The sequence below is a fragment of the Trachurus japonicus genome, chromosome 21 (assembly GCF_045865225.1).
Source record: "Trachurus japonicus isolate A0001 chromosome 21, Traja_1.0".
Classification (NCBI taxonomy): Eukaryota; Metazoa; Chordata; class Actinopteri; order Carangiformes; family Carangidae; genus Trachurus; species Trachurus japonicus.
In genome coordinates, this window is record NC_140927.1 from 29932309 (window position 1) to 29956779 (window position 24471).

Consider the following 24471-nt stretch of genomic DNA (forward strand, 5'->3'; position numbering starts at 1 on the left):
AGGCCTCCGGCCTGACACGGGAAAGAGGAGCAGGATACTCAGCCAACTGGACAAGGGGAACACTTGTGGTGTCCACCGGGACCCCCGACACCGGAACAGGAGTGGAGTCTGCCTGAACAGGAGTGGCGTCAGCCGGGACCCCCGATGCCAGAAAAGGAGTAGGGTCTGCCGGGACCCCCGACGCTGGAACTGGAGTGGAGTCTGCCGGAACTGGAGTGGCGCCTGAGAATGCTGCAGCTCTGGAGGTGGCCTGACCACCAACGAAACACGGGGAGCAGGAGTCGGCCGGACCGCCAACGAGGCACATGGCAGGGATGTGGGCTGTTGAAAGGCCGAGGAGCTGAGCTGCTGAGAGGCCGGGGCCGGGCAGCTGGGCTGCAGGGGCTTCAGGGACTGGGCTGATGACTGCCGTACAGCAGGTAGGGGACGTGGAGGGTGCGACACAGCCAGAGAAGGGACAAGAGGCATCTGCGGCTCAGCTGGCGCAGGTGGTGGTTGCAGCAGAGCAGGGACAGGAAAGCGGCTAACAGGCCTGGACGAGGCCTGTGCTGCCCTGACGAGTCGATCGACAGCCAGAGAGAGGAGGAGGAGGTTGGTGGGAGTGTGGAGCTGCCTGGAGAAGGAGAGCAACATACAGCAGATTGAACACCAAAATATTGCTCTGTACTGATAAAATATATAGGTATTACTGTCTGCACATTATCACATATAACATGATCCAAACGTAAAAGCAGAAATCAGCACTGAAATGTATGTCTATAGGAGATAAAACCAGATCAAAACACACACACAAACATAACTACACTTGATAAAATAACTGTTTGTGTCTGTACTTGAAGTGAGAGATGGAGATGATGACCAGCAGGTTGAGAGTCACAGTGAGCAGAGAGATGGATGGCAGTATGACATAAGTGAGCACAGATACAGAGTGAGGACGCATGGTCCTTCTGCAGGAGTAGTTGAGGAGTTGGGGAAAACAGAGCTCAGCTTCTTCTAGGGTTTTCATCATCATTATCATTAACATCAGAAAGAGAAACTGAGGAGCTGCTGAGCTCTGTCTGCAGCCGTCTGAAGCTCTCAGACACACCATCGATTTATATCCCCACACCCCCCCACACACACACACATCGACAAGGAAGTTGAAATGGTTAGGTCATCTCTTTAGGGGTTCTAAACATGTTCGATTGTTTTCACTACCAGCAAGTCACGCTGTTTGTGATGGGAAACAGCGACACCCAAAGTTTGTTCCTTATGTCCAGTGTACTCTGTAATCTTGTTTTGGTGCTGTCACTGCAGAAAACCCAGCTTCACAGACATAATCTGTTTGAAATGGAAGCAGGGTCTTTCAGTGCTTTTGTGACAAGCTCAGGGTATTCTGATTGGTTAACAAGACCTGATGAAGGCAGCTTCTGGTGGGAGGGAAGGCAGGGAGAGCAGGCCAGCTTAATAATGGGAGTAGTGGATGGCAGGCTGTTTGTGGGTGTCAGGGTTGAGGGTGAAGGCTGGACCCAAATGCAGACTCATGAGCAGGGTATGAACAAAAAGGTCTTTATTCTCACCGAATAATAGTCTCAGGGACTACAGGAACACACAGGGAACAAGGATGACCACAAGGATAGTGACAATGATGCGACAAGAGACAATGGGCAACACAGAGAATAGGACAAACAATAAGACAGTGAGGATACCATGGGGAATGCTGTGCAGAGGGGCATGGAGACTTGAGAGGGTGGCCCGGTGTCCGAGCAGGAGGACGTCAGCCCTGGCGAGTCCTCTTTGGAGGCCTGGCAGGAGGGCAATGCTGCTTGCGGGTCTGGAGACCAGGAGGGAGGCGGACCGCCCACCAACGACCCAGGGATAGGCGGACCGCCGACTGCAGTCCAAGGGCAGGGGTGAGCTGTCCTAGCAGCTGGACACTGGTGACAGGAACCTGGTGGGCAACTGGCTGGACGATGCCGACCGGTGTTGAGTAGACCACCGGCTGGAGGCGGGGGCCAGACTGGCCTCCTGCTGGACGCTGGAAACAGGGGTTGAGCACGCCAACTGCTCGACACCAGATGGGCCTCTGGCCGGACACAGGAAACAGGAGCTAGGCACTCTGCAGGCTCGACACTGGAAACAGGGGCCGGACACTCGGCCAGCTGGACAAGGGGAACACTAGTGGCGTCCGACGGGACCCCTAACGCCGGAACAGGAGTGGTGTCTGCCGGGACCCGTCACCCGTGACGCTGGAACTGGAGTGGCGCCCGAGAATGCTGCAGCTGTGGAGGTGGCCTGACCAACCACGAAGCACAGGGAGCATGAGTCGACCGGACCACCAACAAGGCACATGGCAGGGCTGTGGGCTGTTGAGAGGCCGAGGAGCTGAGCTGCTGAGAGGCCGGGGCTGGGCAGCTGGGCTGCAGGGGCTTCAGGGGCTTCAGGGACTGGTCTGATAACTGCCGCACAGCAGGTAGGGGACGTGGAGGGTGCGAAACAGCCAGAGAAGGGACTAGAGGCAGCTGCGGCTCAGCTGGCACAGGTGGTGGTTGCAGCAGAGCAGGGACAGGAAAGCTGCTGACAGGCCTGAACGAGGTCTGTGCTGCTCTTTTAGCCCGCTTAATGGAAAGGGGTCCCCCCCCGTGCCAGGCGGGACCCCTAGAAGGGGCGTATCTCCGTGGGCAGGTGGGTTGATCGAGGGGGTCTGGGGTTGCTGCTGCTGCTTCCAACGACAGGATTTGGACATTGATGGACATAGCAGAGTTTCTGGTGTTGTTGATGTAATTGATCAGACAACGATACATTAATTTGCTGTGTGATGTGTTCCATGACATAACATTGTTTTCACATTTAATCCATGTCTTAATAGCCTAACTAACGATGGCTGCTTAATGCTAAATAGGGGTATTTTGTTCTTTTATTTCCAGGTGCAATTAGGGGACTTTTATTTTGAAAAATAATATCCCAGTTTGTTATTCCATAGCAATGTAACCCCATGTATGAATGCTTTTTGAAGCCGTTGTGAATTCCATTACGCACACCTTAAAGGTCTTATGAATGTGCTATGCTCCCACCTGTCAAGTAAAGTGTTACCAAAATTTCATCAGGTCATTAGGCTTTTACAAGTTTCCACATTTGCCTCATTTACTTAAAAAGGGCTAAAGATTGTGTGAATTATATATACACAATGCACAATACACAAACAAGGCAAATAAAAATACAAATATGGGGTCTTGTTGTGCATGTTTATTTATGACACTTACTATTCCTTTTTTTGTTGTTTTTACATAGAAAAGACTACAGTATCTGAAGATGCCTGTCACTGTTTTAAAATGAATGCAGTAGAGCTCATATAATATGAATGCAAAGAATTGGAAACCTGGCTCATGGAGCTTTAAATTTACGGTAACACTTTACTTGAAGGTACCGTCATAAGAGTGACATGACATTGTCATAACAGTGTCATGTCACAGTCATAAACGTGTCATAAACATTAAGTCAATGTCATTAAACATTTATGACTGTTGTCATTAAGTGTCATTCGTTTTTGTAATGACAAGTTGACATTATTTTGGTTGTCTTGATTATGACACCTTGACATTAACTCATTGAGTGCCGCGCTCCTTTCCAAAGTTTTAGTCAAGTGTACCGGCAAATTAGACCATATTTGACTTTTTATTTTAGAGCCATAGTGTATTCTATATTATTGCCACCAACACATACTGTAGCTCATTTGAAAGGTTTAACTTTATCCTTCAAATGGCCACAAACCGTTTGTTTCTACGTGCCTCCGTTCCTGAGAAAAGTCAAGCTAAACATGGCTGGGTTTCACCAAAATCCCTCCTTTTTTTCTAGAAAAGGAGATAGAGCGTCTTTTATGAAAGGTGCGCTGTTTGTGTCTGTCGCTCTTCAGACACTCGCATTTCTGGATCAAAGGGCTCGTATAAGATAAATATACACAACAATTGTTGTTCTATTCACAAAACCACCATCGGGGGCGGGGGGGGGCGCCACTAAACAGCAATAACACAGACGCACCGTGCCGTGTCACAGCCTCTCGCCGCGGAACGTGAGGCTCTGCCGGCCACAGCGGCTCGCGAACACCGGTCCCGCCGGTGGTCGGGGTCCTTCTGGGGTACGGGTCGGTGGTGCCGGTCTGCTTTGGTCCAGAGACCATCAGATTTTACCGCGGGAGGACTTTGGGGAGGACACGGTGTTGCTCCAGATGAAGACCGGGCGGGACAGTGGGCTGAGAGCTTCCTGGTTCAGCTCCCAGCTGCTGCAGCCTCGCAGGTGAGAGCGGAGCAGCAGCGGAGCAGCAGCGGAGCAGCTGCGCTGCATCTGCATGCAGAACTCCGTTTGCAGAAGCTGAGTTATGATAAAAACTTCCAGATCATGAGCTGTCATGTGACTTTGATCGTCATCTATTTCAGTTCTCCTCGTCGTAGAGTCCCCAAATTTACATATGATGTGTATTAAAGTGTCTATTTTCATAATTTAAAAAAAAAGCAAAAAACGAAAAATTTCGTTTTTGGCACTCAACGCATGGGAACGAAAAACGAGAAATTACGTGGTTGGCACTCAATGAGTTAATCAAGGTGACATAACTAGAAGTCGTCTTTGTCATGACAACTTGACATTAAATTTGTTTGGGATGTCCTTATTATGACAACTTGACATTACTCAAAGTGACATTACCAGAAAAGGGCCTTGTCATGACAACTTGACATTAATGAAATATTTTCTGTTTAGTTGACATAATGATTATTAATTAGATGTGCAAGGTTACAGAACAAATCTAGCACTTGGTCATTGTTGTTTGACAGGATGTGGACAGGATACCCAAAACTGACTGTCATGACACCATTATGACAGTGTAATGAAGAAATTCTCTGACCTCAAGTAAAGTGGTAGCATTTTTATTTGTCATTAACATATCATGAAGGATAAACTGACTGTCATGACACAATCATGACAATGTAATGAAGATATTCTGTGACCTCAAGTAAAGTGGTAGCATTTTTATATGTCATTAACATATCATGAAGGATAAACTGACTGTCATGACACAATCATGACAATGTAATGAAGATATTCTGTGACCTCAAGTAAAGTGGTAGCATTTTTATATGTCATTAACGTATCATGAAGGATAAACTGACTGTCATGACACAATCATGACAATGTAATGAAGATATTCTGTGACCTCAAGTAAAGTGGTAGCATTTTTATTTGTCATTAACATATCATGAAGGATAAACTGACTGTCATGACACAATTATGACAATGTAATAATTTTTTCACATCATGTAAAACAGAAATCAAACATTTTTGAAAGCTTGAAATTATAAACACAATTATACTGACAATAAATAAAATAAAAAATATATAATAACAGTGTCTAAAAACCATTAAAAAAACAACATAAATAAATCATTCAATTTCCAGGTGGAATTTTATGTCAAGGCATGCCTTGACTTCAGCTGCAGCGCTGCAGCCGGGACGGTCTGCAGGCCCCGGCTACACTGGTTGTGTTCTGACCCAGGGGTGGGTTCACACTCCGGTGTATTCCTGTATGATGGCGACATAAAACAAAATGGATGTGAGTGAATCTTCTCCTACCACAAAATAAATAAAATACATTTAGCAAGTACACTAGTACATGGAGGACGCACTACCACATGCACACCACACACACACTCACTCACGCACGCACACACACACACACACACACACACACACACACACAGAGACACGCACAGTGAGAAATTGCGGCAAAATAACTTTCTCTCTCCTGCTCAAAACGGTTCTTAAAACATGCTACTCGACAGAAAACACCACAAACACATCTCCAAACAGTTTTACATTAACATTCTTTCGATAAATTAGCATTAAAACTCATCAAATGTAACTTTTTAGTCCCGGAGCCTAGACTACATTACCTCAATCAGTCAGGAACAGTGCAGACTGACGAGAGAAGGGAGCTACATGCGTCATATCCGCGAATTTTCAAAATAAAAGCTTGGACTAGTAAAAATGAAAGAAATACAAAAATAAATCCATGAAAGTTTGAATTATACTGCTTTACATAGGGATTTTTGTTACTATAATTCAACAATTTAATTTTTGTGGATTTATTTTTGGATTTCTTTCATTTTTACAAGTCCAAGCTTTTATTTTGAAAGTTCGTTGATATGACGCATGTAGCTCCCTTCCCTCCCTCTCGTCAGTCTGCGCTGTTCCTGACTGATTGAGGTAATGTAGTCTAGGCTCCAGGACGAAAAAGTTACATTTGATGAGTTTTAATGCTAATTTATCGAAAGAATGTTAATGTAAAACTGTTTGGAGATGTGTTTGTGGTGTTTTCTGTCGAGTAGCGTGTTTTAAGAACCGTTTTGAGCAGGAGAGAGAAAGTTATTTTGCCGCGATTTCTCCCTGTACGTGTCTGTGTGTGTGTGTGTGTGTGTGTGTGTGTGAGTGAGTGTGTGTGTGGTGTGCATGTGGTAGTGTGTCCTCCATGTACTAGTGTACTTGCTAAATGTATTTTATTTATTTTGTGGTAGGAGAAGATTCACTCACATTCATTTTGTTTTATGTCGCCATCATACAGGAATACACCGGAGTGTGAACCCACCCCTGGGTCAGAACACAACCAGTGTAGCCGGGGCCTGCAGACCGTCCCGGCTACAACTGCAGCGCTGCAGCTGAGGTCAAGGCATGCCTTGACATAAAATTCCACCTGGAAATCGAATGATTTATTTATGTTTTTTAGACACTGTTATTATATATTTGTTTTTTATTTATTGTCAGTATAATTGTTTTTATAATTTCAAGCTTTCAAAAATGTTTGATTTCTGTTTTACGTGATGTGAAAAAATTATTACATTGTCATAATTGTGTCATGACAGTCAGTTTATCCTTCATGATATGTTAATGACAAATAAAAATGCTACCACTTTACTTGAGGTCACAGAATATCTTCATTACATTGTATGATTGTGTCATGACAGTCAGTTTATCCTTCATGATATGTTAATGACAAATAAAAATGCTACCACTTTACTTGAGGTCAGAGAATTTCTTCATTACACTGTCATAATGGTGTCATGACAGTCAGTTTTGGGTATCCTGTCCACATCCTGTCAAACAACAATGACCAAGTGCTAGATTTGTTCTGTAACCTTGCACATCTAATTAATAATCATTATGTCAACTAAACAGAAAATATTTCATTAATGTCAAGTTGTCATGACAAGGCCCTTTTCTGGTAATGTCACTTTGAGTAATGTCAAGTTGTCATAATAAGGACATCCCAAACAAATTTAATGTCAAGTTGTCATGACAAAGACGACTTCTAGTTATGTCACCTTGATTAATGTCAAGGTGTCATAATCAAGACAACCAAAATAATGTCAACTTGTCATTACAAAAACGAATGACACTTAATGACAACAGTCATAAATGTTTAATGACATTGACTTAATGTTTATGACACGTTTATGACTGTGACATGACACTGTTATGACAGTGTCATGTCACTCTTATGACGGTACCTTCAAGTAAAGTGTTACCAAATTTACACTACATGAAATAAATAATTTTTCCTACATATTTCAATTTCCTTTGTCACTGAAACAACTCTGTTCAACATATTGGTATGAATTAAAAATACCAACAGTGTGTGAATGAGGATCCTTAAGTGTATGTGTATTTGACTTTGACTTAAATGCATCTCAGGATTCAGTGGTTCAACTCTATCTATGATATCCTGGCCTCACAGGAGCCAGGCTCCAATATTTGAAGTGTCACAATGAGTTTGATAGACTTTCTAAACCAGGGATAGAAGAAGGCGTAGATGACAGGGTTCAGACAGGAGTTGAAATAGAACAGACATATTACAAAGGAAGCAGATGAAGCATTGAGTAAGGTGTCCTGGCCAGTGAGTGCAACACAAAAATATGGGCAGAGACAAATCAGAAACACAACTATAACAATGCCCAGAGTCCTCGCTGCTTTCACCTCAGATTTCACAGCAGTTACTTTGACTGAACACTGGATTGTGACAGCTGCAATGTGAGAGCGCATGACGCGAGCCTGAGACACGGCAACAACAAACACTCTCATGTACAGAACTATGATGACACTGACAGGACCAATAAAAGACAAAAACAGATCAGCGACTCCAGCAGCGTGATCAATAATAACCACACACTCTCCAGAGCAGGAGTTGTACCTGCCTGGTTGTTTCAGGTTGTCCTTCAGCAGCAGACTGTGACAGAAAGCAGCACACGACCAACACACACAAACACACACCTGAACTCTTTTTTGAGTGACTTTGATGGGGTAATGCATGGGATCACAAATGGCCACATAGCGGTCAACAGATATGAGCACCATGGTTCCTATTGAGGCAGAGGTGATAATGTAGTCTATGACATAATACAGGCTGCACATGAGGTCACCGAGGAACCAGCAGCCGTCTATGAGGATAATCTGAAAAGACATGAGGAGACCCACGAAGAAATCTGAGACAGCCAGAGAGAGGAGGAGGAGGTTGGTGGGAGTGTGGAGCTGCCTGGAGAAGGAGAGCAACATACAGCAGATTGAACACCAAAATATTGCTCTGTACTGATAAAATATATAGGTATTACTGTCTGCACATTATCACATATAACATGATCCAAACGTAAAAGCAGAAATCAGCACTGAAATGTATGTCTATAGGAGATAAAACCAGATCAAAACACACACACAAACATAACTACACTTGATAAAATAACTGTTTGTGTCTGTACTTGAAGTGAGAGATGGAGATGATGACCAGCAGGTTGAGAGTCACAGTGAGCAGAGAGATGGATGGCAGTATGACATAAGTGAGCACAGATACAGAGTGAGGACGCATGGTCCTTCTGCAGGAGTAGTTGAGGAGTTGGGGAAAACAGAGCTCAGCTTCTTCTAGGGTTTTCATCATCATTATCATTAACATCAGAAAGAGAAACTGAGGAGCTGCTGAGCTCTGTCTGCAGCCGTCTGAAGCTCTCAGACACATCATCGATTTATATCCCCACACCCCCACACACACACACACATCGACAAGGAAGTTGAAATGGTTAGGTCATCTCTTTAGGGGTTCTAAACATGTTCGATTGTTTTCACTACCAGCAAGTCACGCTGTTTGTGATGGGAAACAGCGACACCCAAAGTTTGTTCCTTATGTCCAGTGTACTCTGTAATCTTGTTTTGGTGCTGTCACTGCAGAAAACCCAGCTTCACAGACATAATCTGTTTGAAATGGAAGCAGGGTCTTTCAGTGCTTTTGTGACAAGCTCAGGGTATTCTGATTGGTTAACAAGACCTGATGAAGGCAGCTTCTGGTGGGAGGGAAGGCAGGGAGAGCAGGCCAGCTTAATAATGGGAGTAGTGGATGGCAGGCTGTTTGTGGGTGTCAGGGTTGAGGGTGAAGGCTGGACCCAAATGCAGACTCATGAGCAGGGTATGAACAAAAAGGTCTTTATTCTCACCGAATAATAGTCTCAGGGACTACAGGAACACACAGGGAACAAGGATGACCACAAGGATAGTGACAATGATGCGACAAGAGACAATGGGCAACACAGAGAATAGGACAAACAATAAGACAGTGAGGATACCATGGGGAATGCTGTGCAGAGGGGCATGGAGACTTGAGAGGGTGGCCCGGTGTCCGAGCAGGAGGACGTCAGCCCTGGCGAGTCCTCTTTGGAGGCCTGGCAGGAGGGCAATGCTGCTTGCGGGTCTGGAGACCAGGAGGGAGGCGGACCGCCCACCAACGACCCAGAGATAGGCGGACCGCCGACTGCAGTCCAAGGGCAGGGGTGAGCTGTCCTAGCAGCTGGACACTGGTGACAGGAACCTGGTGGGCAACTGGCTGGACGATGCCGACCGGTGTTGAGTAGACCACCGGCTGGAGGCGGGGGCCAGACTGGCCTCCTGCTGGACGCTGGAAACAGGGGTTGAGCACGCCAACTGCTCGACACCAGATGGGCCTCTGGCCGGACACAGGAAACAGGAGCTAGGCACTCTGCAGGCTCGACACTGGAAACAGGGGCCGGACACTCGGCCAGCTGGACAAGGGGAACACTAGTGGCGTCCGACGGGACCCCTAACGCCGGAACAGGAGTGGTGTCTGCCGGGACCCGTCACCCGTGACGCTGGAACTGGAGTGGCGCCCGAGAATGCTGCAGCTGTGGAGGTGGCCTGACCACCAACGAAGCACGGGGAGCATGAGTCGACCGGACCACCAACAAGGCACATGGCAGGGCTGTGGGCTGTTGAGAGGCCGAGGAGCTGAGCTGCTGAGAGGCCGGGGCTGGGCAGCTGGGCTGCAGGGGCTTCAGGGGCTTCAGGGACTGGGCTGATAACTGCCGCACAGCAGGTAGGGGACGTGGAGGGTGCGAAACAGCCAGAGAAGGGACTAGAGGCAGCTGCGGCTCAGCTGGCACAGGTGGTGGTTGCAGCAGAGCAGGGGCAGGAAAGCTGCTGACAGGCCTGAACGAGGTCTGTGCTGCTCTTTTAGCCCGCTTAATGGAAAGGGGTCCCCCCCCGTGCCAGGCGGGACCCCTAGAAGGGGCGTATCTCCGTGGGCAGGTGGGTTGATCGAGGGAGTCTGGGGTTGCTGCTGCTGCTTCCAACGACAGGATTTGGACATTGATGGACATAGCAGAGTTTCTGGTGTTGTTGATGTAATTGATCAGACAACGATACATTAATTTGCTGTGTGATGTGTTCCATGACATAACATTGTTTTCACATTTAATCCATGTCTTAATAGCCTAACTAACGATGGCTGCTTAATGCTAAATAGGGGTATTTTGTTCTTTTATTTCCAGGTGCAATTAGGGGACTTTTATTTTGAAAAATAATATCCCAGTTTGTTATTCCATAGCAATGTAACCCCATGTATGAATGCTTTTTGAAGCCGTTGTGAATTCCATTACGCACACCTTAAAGGTCTTATGAATGTGCTATGCTCCCACCTGTCAAGTAAAGTGTTACCAAAATTTCATCAGGTCATTAGGCTTTTACAAGTTTCCACATTTGCCTCATTTACTTAAAAAGGGCTAAAGATTGTGTGAATTATATATACACAATGCACAATACACAAACAAGGCAAATAAAAATACAAATATAGGGTCTTGTTGTGCATGTTTATTTATGACACTTACTATTCCTTTTTTTGTTGTTTTTACATAGAAAAGACTACAGTATCTGATGATGCCTGTCACTGTTTTAAAATGAATGCAGTAGAGCTCATATAATATGAATGCAAAGAATTGGAAACCTGGCTCATGGAGCTTTAAATTTACACTACATGAAATAAATAATTTTTCCTACATATTTCAATTTCCTTTGTCACTGAAACAACTCTGTTCAACATATTGGTATGAATTAAAAATACCAACAGTGTGTGAATGAGGATCCTTAAGTGTATGTGTATTTGACTTTGACTTAAATGCATCTCAGGATTCAGTGGTTCAACTCTATCTATGATATCCTGGCCTCACAGGAGCCAGGCTCCAATATTTGAAGTGTCACAATGAGTTTGATGGACTTTCTAAACCAGGGATAGAAGAAGGCGTAGATGACAGGGTTCAGACAGGAGTTGAAATAGAACAGACATATTACAAAGGAAGCAGATGAAGCATTGAGTAAGGTGTCCTGGCCAGTGAGTGCAACACAAAAATATGGGCAGAGACAAATCAGAAACACAACTATAACAATGCCCAGAGTCCTCGCTGCTTTCACCTCAGATTTCACAGCAGCTACTTTGACTGAATACTGGATTGTGACAGCTGCAATGTGAGAGCGCATGACGCGAGCCTGAGACACGGCAACAACAAACACTCTCATGTACAGAACTATGATGACACTGACAGGACCAATAAAAGACAAAAACAGATCAGCGACTCCAGCAGCGTGATCAATAATAACCACACACTCTCCAGAGCAGGAGTTGTACCTGCCTGGGGCCTCATTTATCAAAGAGCGTGTAAAAGTCCTCTTAAATTTTCAGTACGACGGAAAGGCAAAATGTGCGTACGACCAAAAAATATACACTCTTTTCAGATCTATCAAACTCCGCGTACACACGGCTGCACGGTATTTCCCTTGATAGATCACACCGGACCTGAGAAAAGCGTGGATGAGAACACGCCTCATACCCAGCCCCCTAAACAGCCCCACACAACCATATGTGGTCAATGCAAATCAGTTACGTGCATATTAAGTAGCCATGTGCACTCTGGAAACCTGTGGAATGACGTCAGTGGAAGACGGTGAAGACAACAGACGGACGGAGAGCGGAGAAAGAAGCGGAATTTCTCTGAAAGCGAGATACACGGTAACACGGCAATATCAGTCAGAAACATCATCTTGCATTGAAAGGCTTCAATAAATACAAAAAAAAACTCCCAAATCTAAATGAAACAGAACAGAAAGAAGAAGAATTATTTATTCTGCCCCTTATTTTAGATTATGTCATAATAATTTAAAGCAGGGTTTCCACTGCCAGTCAGTACTACTTTGCACCCCTTTCCACTAACCCCCAACTTCCGTTCACTGGAAGACTTTGATTTTCATTTGTGCATAGCTATATATTAAAAAAAAAAAAAAAAACATTGAAGTCCACCAGTCTGTGACTTTTCCTGATGTTGGGCAGCACCCATTTTTGTTAAATACAATAAATATTATTCACACAAAAAATATCGATCATGTTTTCTCATTTGCTTTGATTTGCGCCGACATTATTGGGCTTGCTGCTTGCTTGTGTGTGTCCAGTCTGGCTACGTAACACACGCACGTCGCAGAAATTATTTTCCAGACTGGACAGACTGGTTGTGGAAGAGTTGTAGCCTACATGCAAGGGAAAAATATCAATATAATATCAAAAGAAAACGAAATTCGTTTTATAAAGCCAGTATTTAGGAGCAAACTAGTGTAAATGCACAGGGGAAAAATCTGAGTCGCTGTGCTTTTCATGTAAAGTGCCGACGTCAACACGTGTGCGGCGGTGGTGGTGGTGGTGGTGGTGGTGGGGGGGGGGGGGGGTCATGATCACCACCACTTGCTACTTCAAACAGTGTCCGCGCTCCTCTCTCCCTCGCATACTGCAGTTCTCTGACTCTGCAGCGGTGTCGCCAATTCCTCCTGTTCTTCAAAAAGCGTGTAAATGCCGGTACGCCATGGTCGGACTGGTCGCAAATTTTTGCACTTACTCCCGACAAGTTTTGGTTTGATAGATCCCAAATTAGGCGGAGAAAAGTGCGTACGCACAAAATGGGGGAAAGAGCGTGTAAAAAAACGTGTATCCACAATGATAAATGAGGCCCCAGGTTGTTTCAGGTTGTCCTTCAGCAGCAGACTGTGACAGAAAGCAGCACACAACCAACACACACAAACACACACTTGAACTCTTTTTTGAGTGACTTTGATGGGGTAATGCATGGGATCACAAATGGCCACATAGCGGTCAACAGATATGAGCACCATGGTTCCTATTGAGGCAGAGGTGATAATGTAGTCTATGACATAATACAGGCTGCACATGAGGTCACCGAGGAACCAGCAGCCGTCTATGAGGATAATCTGAAAAGACATGAGGAGACCCACGAAGAAATCTGAGACAGCCAGAGAGAGGAGGAGGAGGTTGGTGGGAGTGTGGAGCTGCCTAGATAAGAAGGAGAGCAATGTACAGCAGATTGAACATCAAAATATTGCTCTGTACTGATAAAATATATGGCTATATGGGTATTACTGTCTCCACATTATCACATATAACAGATATGATCCACAGGTAAAAGCAGAAATCAGCAATGATATGTACAACTATGAGATAAAACCAGATCATAACACACAAACATAACTACACTTGATGAAATAACTGTTTGTGTCTGTACTTGAAGTGGGAGATGGAGACGATGACCAGCAGGTTGAGGGTCACAGTGAGCAGAGAGATGGACGACAGTATGACATAAGTGAGCACAGACACAGAGTGAGGTCGCATGATTCTTCTGCAGGAGGAGTTGAGGAGTTGTGGAAAGCAGAGCTCAGCTTCTTCTGGGGTTTTCATCATCATCATCAGAAAGAGGAGCAAATAAGCTGCTGAGCTCTGTCTGCAGCCGTCTGAAGCTCTCCGACACGGAGGGGGATTTATACCCCCCCCACACACACACACACACACACACACACACGTACTATGGCGGTCAATACGTCTCAAAGATCATGCACAACTATCAACTTAATGTGTCACATGAGCGTGCTTTGACGCCTGTGCAGCAAAGCAGCGCCTGGCGTGTCATGCAGTTTCCCCATTGACTTAATGGTGCCCCGTTCACACGCATGTTCACGCTTGATGACTCATGTCGGCTAGCGCACATCAGTTTTCTTACCTCAATACCACTATTCTGCTTTACTCTCTGTATCAGTTTGAGGGATGTATTTTATATTTGGTTGGTTTTTATGGAACAAACCAGTCTGGAGGTTTTTGCTCATAAATAAATGCTAGACATATACAAATGAAATCCAGCTTAATCATCACGTATGGGCTTCTAGTCCTGTGTGGTGGTAAGTCTGCATAGCAGAGTCCTCCATGGGTCAAATGTTGGAAACCCGTGTCAGCCCCACCCATCAGTAAAGACAGTTGCAACCCGTGCTCATCTGTAAATCTAATTCAGACCCACCCTGCCCGTTGAAAAAGACACCCGTTACCCACGCCACTAGTAATGACCAGTTCAACAATGACCTGCCTGTATTTTGGTCTTTTGCTTTGTGTTAATAATAATAATAATATCTTTATTTACATGGCACCTTTAAAAACACAAGTTTACAAAGTGCTTCAGAAACCAACATAAAAGAGACAAGTCACAAATGTTTTGTTGTGCACAAGGACGCGTCTGGGTGAAAAGTTGTGTTTTCTCCCCAGCCAGTGATGGAGCTCAGGTGAAGCTCCATGCAGCAGAGTAGGAGGGCTGCTAGCCCCACTAGCTGTCCCCGATGCTAGCAGAAGATGCTAGCCGCCACCGCTAACTTCTGCTAGCGGTGGCGGCTAGCATCTGCCACTAACACCCGCTTTCCAGCTCATCACAATGGCCCTCCTACTCGTTACAGCTTAACACTGGATGCTCCTGTTGTCCATGACGTCCGAGTATCGACCCACCGCTCCAGCGCTTCACTGGGAGGCTGCGCAGTTGAGCCAGAGTAGAGGGGCCCAGTTTGAATGTTTTGTTTACAAACTGCAACGAGCACCTCCCGGCTTCCATCCGTTCGTGCCCGAGGAAGCGATGGTGCATTCAGGTTGCCTCAGAACATGAAATATTCGATTTAACGGTGGAATTTACCTCTGCAGACAGGCTAGAAGAGATGCATCGCAAATTCACCCTTAAATTATATCCAGTGCACCCTAAATATACCGGTGCCGTCGCATCGCAAACGGTTGTATTGGACCGCCGATATGAATCGGTGAATGTCGCCATCCCTAGTCCGTACTAAACATACTGTCACTCATGGATGAGGGCTCACGTTCATACCACTTAAAGCAGAAGTAAGTGATATATTTGTGTTAATATAAGTCTTAAATAGTTATATCTTCCGACAGCAATCACTTACATAGAGTGTTTGGTCTGAAACACGGGTCTGTCAGTCACTCTGCTCTGCTCTGAGCCGAGGAGAAAACATTTATCGTATCCTACAGTTTTTATCCAATGAGGAGAGAGAACGGCATGCAGGGCTGTGTGTGCAGCCAAGGGACGCCGTGAATGTGGCGACGTAGGGACGAGGACTGTTGGTGGTGCGTTCAAGGAAATTCGTATTTTTCCGACCATGAAGTCGCACCAGTTCGATCTGGTACGAGTTCACGGGTCGGAAGTTACGAGTGGCCGTTATAGTGACTTTCACCGGTAAAACAGGTCGGAAAAACACGAGTGGGTTGCCTGAAACGCTACAAAGTCGTAAGTTGTGACTTGAAGCTGTAATTTACGATTTCAAAAGCCTGCCTGGAACGCAGCATTAGCGAAAACGACCGGACCACTTACTTCTGCTTTAATGTAGTGTTATGTCCTACACAGGCATCTGTGTCGTACATTTACTGAATGAACTGCAACACATGAGACCTTCGTAAATTACATGATACATTCGTGAACATGTGGTTTACTGAACATAGTACTGAAAGTAGTGTTGTGCTGTTCGCGAACGAGTCATTTTGTCGCTTGCAAACATCTGTGCCCATGAACATATGAGTATATTCTGTGAACTGAATCATGATCAGGTGGATGGTCAGACTATGCACCGTTCAGTTCGGGCTCACGCCAAGCACTTAAATGATTCGGTGCCCCAGTGGTTGGGAACTCCTGATCTATCTGTTTGCCTTTCTGTGCTGGTTCTCCAGGCACATTCACAACAAAGCAGAAGAATGTAGACAGACAACTAAACACAAAGACTCACTGCAAATATATTCAACACAATACATGCTTTACTTTACTTTATTTGTTTATTTGGGTAATGAACAGCAATGCACCATGACTTCGGAAGTTCATAGCATTGGACCAGTGAATTCCCTCCAGGTGTGTCACTTCCACTGTTGTCTGTACTACTTGGAGCTTATTTCTGAATTTGCTTGTGTTTCATCTGTTTCCATGTGTTTTCTCACTCGTTAACCTCTCAGGGCCACTGTGGATATCTGATACAGTGAACACAGATTTTTTTTTCTCTATTGATTGAAAGTTGACAAGAGGGGGCTGAAGATTAGAAAGTTTGTCGTGAGTCGCTAATGCCTTCTAATTGTGTACTCTGTACTTCTGTTGTACAGAGAGGTGGGACTTCATTATGATAGAGAGAAAGAATAACAAATGGCTGACACTGAGAGAAGAGATAAATCTTCTGTATGAGTGAGAGGTTGGGTCACAGAGCTGCAGCAGCTCAGCAGGATGGAGGAGACTAAGCTCTGCTTTCCACAACTCCTCAACTACTCCTGTAGGAAGCAGAGGCGCTCCAACACTGAGACCGTGCTGGTTTACACTGTGCTGTCGTCCATCGCTCTGCTCACTGCAGCTCTCAACCTGCTGGTCATCATCTCCATCTCCCACTTCAGGCACAGATATTTGCTTATGCTGATCAATTCTTATAATCATAGTTCAGGGTTCAAGTTATTTCATTGAAGTTACACAATACAAAGATTTAAATTGTTTTACAGTGAAAGTTGCTAATTAAGTTGTTCATTTCAACTCCCAGCTTGACATTATTTATAAATTAAATAGAGTGTAAGGAAGAAGTAATTTTTAACCATGCAAATCTCCAAGTAGACACAAACTGTTGTTTCATTAAGTGTAATAGTGTAAAAACGTTTGGTGTGTTTTCTGCTGGATGTACTGATTTCTGCTACATGTGGATCATATGTGTTATATGTGATAATGTAGAGACAGTAATACCCATGATGCTCCTCTTTCAATGCAGGCAGCTCCACACTCCCACCAACCTCCTCCTCCTCTCTCTGGCTGTGTCAGATTTCTTCGTGGGCCTCCTCATGTCCTTTCAGATCCTCCTCTCAGACGGCTGCTGGTTCCTCGGCAACCGCATGTGCACCCTGTACGGTGTTTTAGATTACATCATCACCTCGGCCTCCGTAGGAACCATGGTGTTGATATCTGTCGACCGCTACGTGGCCATTTGTGACCCTTTGCATTATCCCAACAAAGTGACAGTGAGAGGAGTCTCAGTCTGTACGTGTCTGTGTTGGCTCTGCTCTCTGCTGTACAACAGTTTGGTGATGAAGGAGAACTTCACACAGCCGGGCAGGTATAACTCCTGCATCGGAGAGTGTGTGATTGTCATTAGCTATATTGCAGGAGTTGTTGATGTTATTCTGACCTTTGTCGGTCCTGTCACTGTCATCATAGTTCTGTACATGAGGATATTTGTGGTGGCTGTGACTCAGGCTCGTGCCATGCGCTCTCACATCTCAGCGCTTGAACGTTCAGAGACTTTGTTTGCGAAGAAATCTGAGATGAAAGCAGCGAGGACTCTGGGTGTTGTTGTCGTGGTGTTTCTGACCTGCCTCTGCCCATATTACTGCTCCTCTCTCGCAGGCCCCAGCACCGTCACCACCGTCCCCGGCTTAGAGTCATGGCTCTTCTACTTCAACTCCTGTTTGAACCCGGTGATCTACGCTTTTTGTTACCCCTGGTTTATGAAATCTGTCAAGCTTATTGTCACATTTAAGATCGTTCATCCCGACTCCTGTGACACAAGCATACTGTAGAGAGGAGTTGCTGACATGACCTGGACACATAAAATGAAATAGCACTTTTCTGTCAGAAAGGACTGAAACATGTTGATGCCACCGGATTTACAAATTCAAAAATCATCTGCACATGTCTCTTATACAGCAGCTTCCAACTGTGGGTGTCCACAGGAGAAGTTAGCTGTAACAGAAATATTAATACATGCCTATGTGCGTTACATTATGTCCTGTTCCATAGCATTTGTTGCATTTTATATGCTGTCTATTAATAAGGAGATATGAGTTGCTTTTTGACTTAAACAATAACTAGTTAAAAACCTTTATTTTATTTTATTTTTAAGAGTGTGCAGCCTGTATGGATTCAGGATTCTCTCTCTCTCTCCGACACATGGGTCATCACAGCCTCTTCTGCTCAGCGCTCTCTGAACAAATGCAATGGGACAATTTTGAATGATCTCTCTGTCTAAAAATTAATAATATTAAGCACAAAATGTCATAGCAATAAAACCTTTGAGCATTAGCAAAGGCTGAATTCAAGTGTTGTTGTGAATTGTCAAATTTAAGATCTTTCAGCCCGACTCCTGTGTCTCCGGCATTCCATAGCGAGAGAGAGAGAGGAGTCACTGACACGATCGAGACACACTAAAATAAAATACCTTACATTGTTCCATACAGTTGCAAGTCTTCCACTATAATGACATCCATGATGCCAATAATTATCTATTCATCTACCTGCCTCTACTTCTTTGTATGCGCTGTACCTACTGTACATAAACATATCGCCCCGATACATAATGTCATATAAACATCAACCCCAATGAAAATAAACCTAAGTAACTGTAGGACCACCATATACTCCCATTTAAACTGACTTTTAAAAATGCCTAAGTCTAATTCATTCTCTATCTTATTGTTTCTAAACACTGTGGGTCAATGGGTTTTACTATTTCATTGCTTTTGTTGTCATTCTCTTTTTCAATGTATTTATTTGATCTTAATCTGTTCAAGCGCCTTGTAACTTTGCTAAGAAATGTGCTATGTGAATAACAAATAAATGTTAATATTAGGAATATGTTGTGCCGCTGTTTTGTACACAACCCAAATGATATGATATCATAAGAGCTGCCTGGTGGTGGCTGTAAGAGATGCCGGCTTGTTGTCTGTGATTTCTGTGGGCCTACAGGCTCTCTCTTGGTGTGCAGAAAACACCTGTTGCTTTGTGTGTTTGCATGTTTGTGCACTTTAAGCTTCAGTGATGCTTGTGCGTGACATTGCATAAAGCAGATCAGTGTGTGACAGGTCGGACACACCTGAGCTTCGCATGTGCCGGAGTCTTTCCCTAAAGCTAAAACTCTTATACATTCCACACCAACACAGTCTCACCCCTTTGCGTCAAACGGTTGACGCTTGGTCAAGGCCCCTTACGTCAATATACTGACGTGGAGGGGGTACCCTCGAGGTCGTTTCTCGACGAATAGGGCCACTCATAGACTTGAATGCAAATCCCACATCGTCGGATTTTGACGAAGGGGGGCGGGACCGTTTCTCCCTCACTCCCAGTGCGTCAACAGCCTGACGAACGGTGACTGTCCCTCATCGTCACATACCTGACTCATTAGGTGCCCGTTTTTCGTCAGGTTTTGACGCGCTCGGCTTTCAGTTGATTCCAATGCAGTTCCCTTCGCGGCGATATGTGACGCTCAGAGCAAGTGATCCAGCCGACCGGCTGCGGCACTGACAGACGCTGTGAGCAGAGGAAAACTTTTTTTTTTTTTTTTTTTTTTAACTTTTCCTTAAAGCTTTATTGAACCTGATGCTGCTGTGTCTGACGTAGCTTTCGGCAAGGACGTCCTTTCGGTTATTTATTTATTTATTTATTTATTTATTTAGTGATCATGGTGTTTGGTGCAGAATAATCAATAAATAAATAAATAAATAAATTACGTCCTTGTCGGAAGCTGCGTCAGACCAGGAGGGGGGGGGTTGTGGATTCTACAGGTGAAGACCACTTCCGCGTTCAAAAAGCTGCTCTGTTTAATCAATATTCTGAAGAAAGATCTGATTATTAGCCACAACGCTGTAACCATCCAAGGAAGACTGTGTAACAATATTATGTGCTTCTGCTGAGTCCAAAAGCCCTTTGTAATATCAACTTTATTTTAAGAAAACACGCTTTGTTTCCAATGTCATATCACGGAGAAGCACTACATTACCCATAATCCTCATATTTATCAGCGACGTGTCTGATTGGTTGAGCTTGCTGTTACCAGCAAATGAAAAAATAAAACAAATTGAGCTTATATTATTTTCTTAGTAACTAAAAGGTCTTAACATCCTTTTTGTTTTCAACATTGAATAAAAAAAGGGTGCTATATTGTTAAAATTCAACAATAAAGTGCATAAAAGTTGGCTTGACTTCTTTCTTTTTTTCTTTTTTTTCATAATTTTCACCAGCATCTTTCTGGTCCACATCACATCACATTTATTGTAATTTTTAATTCAATGAGTGACATTTTATTTTTTATCTGAAAAACATTATTATGAATTCAAGGGTCAGAGGTCACTGATTAGTGTTAAATTTAACCTTTTTGACCCTGTTTCCTTGAATAAATCACTAAGACTTTGATGCGGGAAGCTGAGATTTTGATTTGATTTTGTTCAGAGCACTAGGGACAAAGTTTCTGTAGAATTTCAGACCTGTCGGACGTCCAGAAGGGTCACAGCTGACTGTCCAGGCTCGTTTCTCGGCCTTCAAAGCCTAGATTTAGAAGCCTTTTGTCTAATAACGTCTACATCCTTGGGGTTATAAGGCTGAAAGTTTCATGCATTTGTCCGGGGGCCTAAGGCCATCTACCATGTGCAATTTTTCAAACCCGTGCGACCTTCACAAGTGTCAAAGGTCACTGATTTGTGACCTTTTTGACCCTGTTTCCTTGAATAAAACACCAAGACTTTGATGCGGGAAGCTGAGATTTTGATAGGTTGTCCAGAATGTCTAGTAGATTGTGTGTGCAAAAGATTCAGAGCTCTGTGACATTCAGAAGGGTCACAAATAGCCAAAAAGCAATGCTGCTTTCTCTGACCTCTTATTAAAGGAGAAATGCAATTCTTTAATAGCTTCCAGATGCTTTGGCCTATCAGGCTGAATTTTTAGCTAAAGGAGCTGGTGTACGATCAGGAAGTAGGGGAGCTGTGCATAAAGCCAATTGGTAAGTGTCAAAGGTCACAGGGGTCAAACATCAAAGTGAATCCAGCCATTCCTGCTTTTTCTCAACAAAACATACACGCTTTAAGTTATCATCATGAAATATTAATAGGTTGTATATCAGAGAGTCCTCTATCAGAATATTTTGGTCCCGTTGCTCTAGGGGCCCCAGGGGGCCCCGGGGGGCCACTTGGCTTTCCCATGCTCCCACAGAGTTGGGTCTCGGGGTGATGGATAAGGGCCTCACCATGAGTCCACAGGCCAAGTTTCAAGTGATTTGGTCGGTTTCTATGGAAACGGCGGCCTCAAGGATACAGAGGAATGCGACTGTTTGAAGCCCCGCCTCTCGAAAAGTAATGGCTCGATCAGGACCAAACACACATCTACGCGTTCGTCTTGGGCCCCCGAACCATATATTACGAAATCAGAACTGTACGACTTTTGGAAATGTGTTTTGTCTATTTCGGCTTTTCTGACTAAGAGGGTCTCTCAAGCTTTAAGTCTGACAGACTCTGAGCCTGAAAAGCCAAAATAGACAAAACACATTTCCAAAAGTCGTACAGTTCTGATTTCGTAATATATGGTTCGGGGGCCCAAGACGAACGCGTAGATGTGTGTTTGGTCCTGATCGAGCCATTACTTTTCGAGAGGCGGGGCTTCAAACAGTCGCATTCCTCTGTATCCTTGAGGCCGCCGTTTCCATAGAAACCGACCAAATCACTTGAAACTTGGCCTGTGGACTCATGGTGAGGCCCTTATCCATCACCCCGAGACCCAACTCTGTGGGAGCATGGGAAAGCCAAGTGGCCCCCCGGGGTCCCCTGGGGCCCCTAGAGCAACGGGACCAAAATATTCTGATAGAGGACTCTCTGATATACAACCTATTAATATTTCATGATGATAACTTAAAGCGTGTATGTTTTGTTGAGAAAAAGCAGGAATGGCTGGATTCACTTTGATGTTTGACCCCTGTGACCTTTGACACTTACCAGTTGGCTTTATGCACAGCTCCCCTACTTCCTGATCGTACACCAGCTCCTTTAGCTAAAAATTCAGCCTGATAGGCCAAAGCACCTGGAAGCTATTAAAGAATTGCATTTCTCCTTTAATATGAGGTCAGAGAAAGGAGCATTGCTTTTTGGCTATTTGTGACCCTTCTGAATGTCACAGAGCTCTGAATCTTTTGCACACACAATCTACTAGACATTCTGGACCACATTTTAAAAGCTCATCTTCCTGCATCAAAGTCTTAAGGTAAGGTAAGGGTACTTTATTAGTCACATATACAGCTAGTACAGTGAAATTCTTTCTCTGCATTTAACCCATCCCTGAGGAGCAGTGGGCAACCGCGGTGCAGCGCCCGGGGACCAACTCCAGATTATGAGCCAGTGCCTTTGGTCAGGGGCACTGACTGGAGGATTAACCTAGCCGACATGTTTTTAGTGGTGGGGAAACCGGAGCACCCGGAGGAAACCCACACAGACACGGGGAGAACATGCAAACTCCACACAGAAAGGCCCTGGGCGGCCCGGGATTCGAACCCAGGACCTTCTTGCTGTGAGGCAACAGTGCTAACCACTGTGCCACCGTGCCATTGCACATGGTGGATGGCCTTAGGCCCCGGACAAATGCATGAAACTTTCAGCCCTATAACCCCAAGGATGTAGACGTTATTAGACAAAAGGCTTCTAAATCTAGGCTTTGAAGGCCGAGAAACGAGCCTGGACGGTCAGCTGTGACCCTTCTGGACGTCCGACAGGTCTGAAATTCTACAGAAACTTTGTCCCTAGTGCTCTGAACAAAATCAAATCAAAATCTCAGCTTCCCGCATCAAAGTCTTAGTGATTTATTCAAGGAAACAGGGTCAAAAAGGTTAAATTTAACACTAATCAGTGACCTCTGACCCTTGAATTCATAATAATGTTTTTCAGATAAAAAATAAAATGTCACTCATTGAATTAAAAATTACAATAAATATGATGTGATGTGGACCAGAAAGATGCTGGTGAAAATTATGAAAAAAAAGAAAACAAGAAAGAGTCAAGCCAACTTTTATGCACTTTATTGTTGAATTTTAACAATATCACCCTTTTTTTATTCAATGTTGAAAACAAAAAAGATGTTAAGACCTTTTAGTTACTAAGAAAATAATATAAGCTCAATTTGTTTTATTTTTTCATTTGCTGGTAACAGCAAGCTCAACCAATCAGACACGTCGCTGATAAATATGAGGATTATGGGTAATGTAGTGCTTCTCCGTGATATGACATTGGAAACAAAGCGTGTTTTCTTAAAATAAAGTTGATATTACAAAGGGCTTTTGGACTCAGCAGAAGCACATAATATTGTTACACAGTCTTCCTTGGATGGTTACAGCGTTGTGGCTAATAATCAGATCTTTCTTCAGAATATTGATTAAACAGAGCAGCTTTTTGAACGCGGAAGTGGTCTTCACCTGTAGAATCCACAACCCCCCCCTCCTGGTCTGACGCAGCTTCCGACAAGGACGTAATTTATTTATTTATTTATTTATTGATTATTCTGCACCAAACACCATGATCACTAAATAAATAAATAAATAAATAAATAACCGAAAGGACGTCCTTGCCGAAAGCTACGTCAGACACAGCAGCATCAGGTTCAATAAAGCTTTAAGGAAAAGTTAAAAAAAAAAAAAAAAAAAAGTTATTCTCTGCTCACAGCGTCCGTCAGTGCCGCAGCCGGCTCGGCTGGATCACTTGCTCTGAGCGTCACATATCGCCACGAAGGGAACTGCATTGGAATCAACTGAAAGCCGAGCGCGTCAAAACCTGACGAAAAACGGGCACCTAATGAGTCAGGCATGTGACGAGGAGGGACAGTGACCGTTCGTCAGGCTGTTGACGGACTGGGAGTGAGGGAGAAACGGCCCCGCCCCCCTTCGTCAAAATCCGACAATGAGGGATTTGCATTCAAGTCTATGAGTGGCCCTATTCGTCGAGAAACGACCTCGAGGGTACCCCCTCCACGTCAGTAT

At 44.5% G+C, this 24471-nt stretch overlaps 3 protein-coding genes and 1 long non-coding RNA gene across 4 annotated transcripts in view; 1 reads left to right on the forward strand and 3 right to left on the reverse strand.

The window, feature by feature from the left end:
- The window catches only part of LOC146965504 (uncharacterized), a 518674-nt gene that overhangs the window by 403956 nt on the left and 90247 nt on the right, over nucleotides 1–24471 (reverse strand). The gene's annotated exons all lie outside the window — the stretch shown is intronic.
- LOC146965526 (trace amine-associated receptor 13c-like) lies at nucleotides 7704–8961 on the reverse strand. Its single transcript, XM_085764409.1, has 2 exons — nucleotides 8775–8961; nucleotides 7704–8554 (listed from the first exon to the last, which is right to left on the reverse strand). Exons 1-2 carry the CDS (start codon nucleotides 8957–8959, stop codon nucleotides 7738–7740), a joined length of 1002 nt encoding a protein of 333 aa, XP_085620535.1. The 5' UTR covers nucleotides 8960–8961; the 3' UTR covers nucleotides 7704–7737.
- LOC146965527 (trace amine-associated receptor 13c-like) lies at nucleotides 11145–14095 on the reverse strand. The gene is made up of 3 exons (XM_085764376.1): nucleotides 13914–14095; nucleotides 13330–13684; nucleotides 11145–11988 (listed from the first exon to the last, which is right to left on the reverse strand). The coding sequence occupies exons 1-3, from the start codon at nucleotides 14093–14095 to the stop codon at nucleotides 11503–11505; spliced, it is 1023 nt and encodes a 340-aa protein (XP_085620502.1). The 3' UTR covers nucleotides 11145–11502.
- LOC146965528 (trace amine-associated receptor 13c-like) lies at nucleotides 16883–18268 on the forward strand. Its single transcript, XM_085765134.1, has 2 exons — nucleotides 16883–17101; nucleotides 17464–18268. The coding sequence occupies exons 1-2, from the start codon at nucleotides 16938–16940 to the stop codon at nucleotides 18266–18268; spliced, it is 969 nt and encodes a 322-aa protein (XP_085621260.1). The 5' UTR covers nucleotides 16883–16937.